This window comes from Limulus polyphemus, unplaced genomic scaffold (genome assembly GCF_000517525.1).
Source record: "Limulus polyphemus unplaced genomic scaffold, Limulus_polyphemus-2.1.2 Scaffold4541, whole genome shotgun sequence".
NCBI lineage: Eukaryota > Metazoa > Arthropoda > Merostomata > Xiphosura > Limulidae > Limulus > Limulus polyphemus.
In genome coordinates, this window is record NW_013670151.1 from 30377 (window position 1) to 36756 (window position 6380).

Here is a 6380-nt window from a genome sequence, read left to right on the forward strand (position 1 = left end):
AATAACACATGTAAAATATCACTGATTCAACATATGACACCAAACAATAACACATGTACAACGTATGACACCAAACAATAACATATGTACAACATATGACACCAAACAATAACACATTTACAATATATGACATTAACCAGTAATGCTAGTACAAAAAAGGATGTCACTGTACATGACAGAATAAAGTTCAAAATTTTTATAGCCTGTCATAAACAATTGTTATAACCATAGTTACAGATTATGACTCTTATTAAGCATGGAAGCACACAGAATATAACGTGTACAGCATACAAAAATACCCGAGACCCAGACTAGCAGCACGTGGGTAATGAAGTAGGCTAAATCCCACTCCTATAACACACACACACACTATATACACTTCCTAGATAACACAACATCGACATGCCTAGATCTTGTGAACTTACAAATGGAGTTAGCCAGGGGACTGTAAAAAGCATTGACAACAGCAGCTCCAGTTATCCACCTGGAAAAAAAAAAAGAGATTCCATGAAGATTTTAATTTTGATTACCCAGAAAGCTCTTCTTGGGAACAAAAGTTTCTCAACTTAATAATATTTTTGATAAAAATCACAGAAGAGATAAGGTTGGAATGATTGCCCTAAAACAAGACCCCTATCGGGAACTATAAATACTGTAACACTTACTAAATCAGTTATACTCATGATGTTAGGAAAAAAACACGTAGGTTCAAGAAATCAATTTTACACACACGCACAGAAAAAAATACGATATCTTATACCCGAGCGTTTTTGAAAGGTTCATCTTATTCAGGGGCAAAATAAGTCACTATTTCTTTTGAGAATATCTCGTTCATCAGCGAATGAATTGTCATTATTGTAAGATCATTTGATCAGTTATCAATTTGTCTTTGTTTACAGGTTTCTGTTTGTTGAACTGGATCTATAAAATTGTCCTAAGATATTTTTAATCATATCGTAATTATTCCTTATGATCTCTTGTATGAAATTACCTTCTATAATGGCGACAATGAATGATATCTTTTGGAATCTTAATTGATTTTATGTTGTTAAGCATTTGAGTAAAATTCTGAGTAGTATTCCATACGAGGGATTTCTCCTAAAATACGTGCTATTGACTGAATGTCTTCAATGTTGGAGTATAAATGCCTTCACTGGTGAGGTATAAATACCCGAATATCTTCATTTTTGGAGAATAAATGCCTGAATGCCTTTCCTGGAATGCTTTCATTGTTGGAGTATAAATACACATCGTTTAAGCTAAGTATAGTAGTGTGACGACATATGGATTGCGTTGAACCTCGTGTAATTAACTTAAGTACTTAAGGCCTCCGAACAGATTGCTTGTTCGTTTCAGATATTCGTACAAAGCTAAACAAAGGCTATCTCCGCTAGTTATCCTTAATTTTGAAGAGATAGACTAAAGTGAAAATATCTAGTGATTAGAACCCATCGCCAACTTTTGAACTACTCTAATCAAAAAGTGAAATTTCACTGCTACTCTTAAAACGCACCCATGGTCTCAAAGTGCGGAGTGCGATTTTTTTTTGCGATACCGGAACTCGAACCATGAACCCTCAGATTCACAGCCCATAATGCTGAACCCCCAGGTCACACCCAACCCGATTTGAATAGACATTAATGATAATAAGCAATGGTTTTTTTTTTGAAGCCGCTGTGACTTTTCAGTTTGGGTGGGATCAAAGGGACTCTTGAGTTTTTATTTTGGAGATGAACCGCTAGGTTTCTTTTCGCAATGCATTAATGACATTTCCTGCATTTATCCTAATTACAAGATAAAAATTGTTTAAAATCGTTTTTGAATTCTTAGAATATCGGGATATAGTAATAATTACGTTTGTCCAATAAGCTTTCCATTATGACACCACATAAAGGTAGCAGAATATCTTCACATTTGGGGACAATTCATTCCTTTTTTATTTTAAGTTTCTTTGAGTTTATGTTATTTATTCAAACTTTATATCGGTCTCTTAGAATAAAACCAATATGTTTGTTTGTTTGAAGTGAAGCACATAGCTAAGCAATGGACTATCTGTGCTTTGCCCACCACGGGTATCGAAATCCATTTTCTAGCCTTGTAAGTCCGCAGACACACCGCTGTGCCACTGGGGGACAAAAACTAAAATGTGCAGCGTATTGCACCAATGACAAAATACCAAAATAGCGGGTTTAGCATGGCCTGGTGGTTAGGGCGCTCTACTTGCAATCTGAGGGTGGCAGGTTCAAATGCTCGTCCTTTCAACCGCGGAGATGCTATAATGTTATGGTCAATCTCACTATTCGTTAGCCAAAGAGTGGCCCAAGAATTGGCAATGAGTTGTGTTGACTAGCTGCCTTCCCTCTAGTTTGTCTGTCATGATATTAAAGACTGTTTAGTTTAGATATTATTGATTGGTTTGTTTTCGTGAGAGGATATTTTATTATTGTTTAGTTTTTGTTATAATAAGAGTTAAAAGCAGACGACTGTAGGAAGTTTTGTTAAAAATTCATTGATGTTGAGACTATTGAACGTCGCGTGCAATAAATACACTGACGTCGAGAATATAGAAGGTGGACAGACAGTTAGGCGATAAAGATATAAATAGCGGGAAACGGCAAACAGATAATAGCAGAATAAAGTAAAGTTATGAAAGGAAAGGTTAATTACCGTAGAAGTGATAGGCCTAACGATTGACATAGGCCTAACGCTTAATATGTTAGAATAAGACTAACAAGAGATAGTAAGAAGAATTATTCAGTTAAAGTGTGGTTCTAACGTAATTGAATCAGCCTGGGTACACTTTGACAAAAGGAACAGAGGATCTTCAGAAGAAAGAAGACCAAACGAATTACGGTAACTTGCGCCACAACTGTAAGTGAATCACACAGAATACTAGTAGTAGTACGATAGTAACATAGAGAAGATAGTTCAGCTTATCAACTGAAATTCTAAGTATTGATTAAACCTAAGTGGACTTTTGACAAGAAGAGAACTATATATAAATAGTGTTTATGATATGCCTGTAATATCTATGATGTTGAGGAATTTATTGTACATACGTTTAACTTGTTCCGAGTATATATATATATATTATTTTGCAAACAAGTGAAGTGCGTTCTGTAAATTTATCGTTGAATTTATCGCTAACACCTACAGTAGTCACAGACACCTACTGTAGAAGAATCCTAAGTCCAACAACATGTTATATATTTATACTATTAAGAAATATAACTAAAGACTATTATTTTGACAATTGGCAAAGATCATTTTTTAAAATTCTGACACCGTCACTACTAAATTATAGACAGGTAGCGTGTAGCTTTTCGCTAAATTCAACCCAAACCAAAACAGCGAAAGCATATTAATCAAGACCCCCCACCTCCAAAAAAAATCAATGGAATTCAGTACAAAGTATAACAAATGTAAATTATGTCATTTACAAGGAACCAGTCTATAAAAGCGTAAATGAATCTCGCATAAAAATAGTTAATAAATTCAACCAATACTAATCAAGAACAACGAATAGCAGTTAAGAATTAATGTTTAATAAGTACTGATTATTGTGATTTACAGCCTCAGAATTACTCGATATTAATTTAGTCTCAGAACTACTCGGTAGTGAGATTGCATCGGAACTACTCTATATTAATTTAGTCTCAGAACTACTCGGTAGTGAGATTGCATCGGAACTACTCGATATTAATTTCGTCTCGGAACTACTCGGTTGTGAGTCTGTATTGGAATTACTCGATATTAATTTCGTCTCGGAACTACTCGGTAGTGAGACTGTATCGGAACTACTCGATATTAATTTCGTCTCGGAACTACTCGGTAGTGAGTCTGTATCGGAATCACTCGATACTATTTCCGTAAAGATTTCTATTATTTAAGTTTGGGTTTTATTGAACAAAAGACCCAGAATTCATATTATTGTGTAATAAAGTTTTAAAATTTGTGGTTTCTTTGAGCAAATATTAGAATCTAGAATTGTACATAACGTGAAATTTCACTTGAAATGTGATATTGGAAGAAATATAGCTGGCTTCTCTATGTATATACATAAATTTTGAGAAATTCGCAGCAATTTTTTTACTTATTTTTCTATAAATATATTTGTTGCAAAGTTTGCTACGAGTTTTTCCTTACCTAAAAACAAACAAAAAAACAGCCCCCCCAGTGGCACAGCGGTATGTCTGCGGACTTACAACGCTAGAAACCGGGTTTCGATACCCGTGGTGGGCAGAGCACAGATAGCCCTTGTGTAGCTTTGTGCATAATTAAAAACAAACGAACAAACAAACAAAAAACAACAACAGACTTAACATTCCGCCCCTTTTCAAATCACTTTCACCATCTAATTTAAAGTGATCTGTTATTGTTGCCCTCCAGTGGCACAGCGGTATGTCAACGGACCTACTACGCTAGAAACCGGGTTTCGATATCCGTGGTGGGCAAAGCACAGATAGCTCATAGTGTAGCTTTGTGCTTAATTATAAACAAACAAATAAATGTTGTTGTTTTTAGTTTGTGGTCCTTTTTTATTAATATTTATTTCAATACACTGCCAAAAATTTGAAATAATAAAAATTTTTCCATAGGCCTAAAAAAGAGCTAATACTTCAAAAACTCATAACATTTTAATTGTTTCTGGACCTCGCTGTGGAACTAAGAAGTATCGAGACCTTCATCTGATTAGTGGGCCTGATAAAATATCTTAGATTAGGCACTGCCATTTCTGTACTAGCACTTACTTTTCACGGTCGTATGGTTTATCCAACTGCTTGAGACCTTCTACTGATAAAACTCCTAATATTTTGATGTAATCATTAAAAAAGTTTTCGGTTGAAATATCCTTGATCTATATAAAAACAAATGTATGTTATAATAGCTAGAACTCATTCTTATAGAAAGAATTTGATCATAATTTTTATTATAAAAATGAAATGCGACTTTTGGGCAACTTTTTCTAATAGCTTTATGAACGCTTTTTTGTTTTGTTTTGCAAGTCCTGTATTATTTCATTATTTCTATATACTAATTCTACAGCTAACCGACTAAGTTCATTACGTGGAAAGCAATTAATTACGAATGTATATTATATATATATATATATATTGATTTTAATATTTACTTTTAGACGCTCGCTAGTGGGAGTTTTACAACACGTACGTCAGTGACTAGAATTTTCTTGAGAGGATAGAAATAATTGAACACTATCGCTTGGTCAGCGTCATTTATGCTATAGAACGTGAATTATGTAGAATTGTCAGTTGAAAAAATAAGACACTTTCATTTCGTTAAGTGGACTGGACTTTTCATTATTTTAAACAAATAATAATAATAAAAACACCCCACCCAACAATAGAAACCGTTATAACAATATTATTTTTGTCTTCTTAATCATTATATCTATTAATAATCATTGTGCTTCCTTAGAGGCATTTAAAAATGCTCTATAAGTTATATTCAATAGTTAAATGCAATAAAATGGTTCTAGAATTTGTTTAGCTACGTAATTATCATCATAAGAAATGTAATTCAGTATATTAGATATAATTATGTTCATCAAAACTAATATTACAACACTTTGTGTAAATTAGATCTAAGTAAAAGCTACAGTTTATAAGTAAGCACTCACCTCTTCAAAATATTTATTTAACTCATCATCATTTTTTATCCATTCTGGGTACCCAATGTTGTCAATCATCTGGTCTGCCTGCAGTTCACAAAAAATGTGTTAGTATCAACTAATTGGTTTCTAAAATGCACCAAAGACATTGCATGAAGTTGGAAATTTTCGATGCAGATAAACTTCTATGAAAAGCTAAAATATAATGTTAATGCAGTATTTATAATAACCTTAGGCTTAGGGAATAAATGTGAAATTTTCATTATCTTTTCGAACAAGCATATTACGAATTTATAATTTAATTAACAATACTGCTTAAAGTATAAATTACTCAGAAACTATATTTTATAAATGCAAATTGCTATTCAAATAAACATTGCCTCACTGTTATGCAATACTTTTGGTTTTAGTATTTACACGCTTGTAAACCTGTTCATGCTAACTATTCAACAACGTAGTTTCAAGGATCTTTTTGGAAGTATAGACATGGAACAGTTTTGGCTTTAATGAACTGTTCCTGTCTGTTTCTATAGTGGAGAGATGTTTCGGCCTGAAGAAGGCTTCACTATAAAAGCCGAAACGTAGTCCTGTTTTGTAAACAGACAGTAGCAATCCACTAAAGACAAAACTTTGTAACACATTGTTACATCTCTGGTCGTTTGTTAATTTCCCGTAAAAATTCCTTCCGAAAAACTTCAGCGATGCAAGTCCTTTCTTAAGTAAAACTAGTTTATTCTTTCTCAATACAACT

At 33.4% G+C, this 6380-nt stretch overlaps 1 protein-coding gene across 2 annotated transcripts in view; it reads right to left on the minus strand.

The window, feature by feature from the left end:
* The window catches only part of LOC106471321 (neprilysin-1-like), a 56305-nt gene that overhangs the window by 11535 nt on the left and 38390 nt on the right, over positions 1 to 6380 (minus strand). For both annotated transcript variants that reach the window (XM_022399934.1, XM_022399933.1), the window contains exons 13-15: positions 5639 to 5716; positions 4752 to 4858; positions 426 to 484 (exon numbers count right to left, since the gene is read on the minus strand). In XM_022399934.1, the coding sequence (XP_022255642.1) occupies positions 426 to 484; positions 4752 to 4858; positions 5639 to 5716 (244 nt within the window). The remainder of the gene's footprint in view (positions 1 to 425; positions 485 to 4751; positions 4859 to 5638; positions 5717 to 6380) is intronic.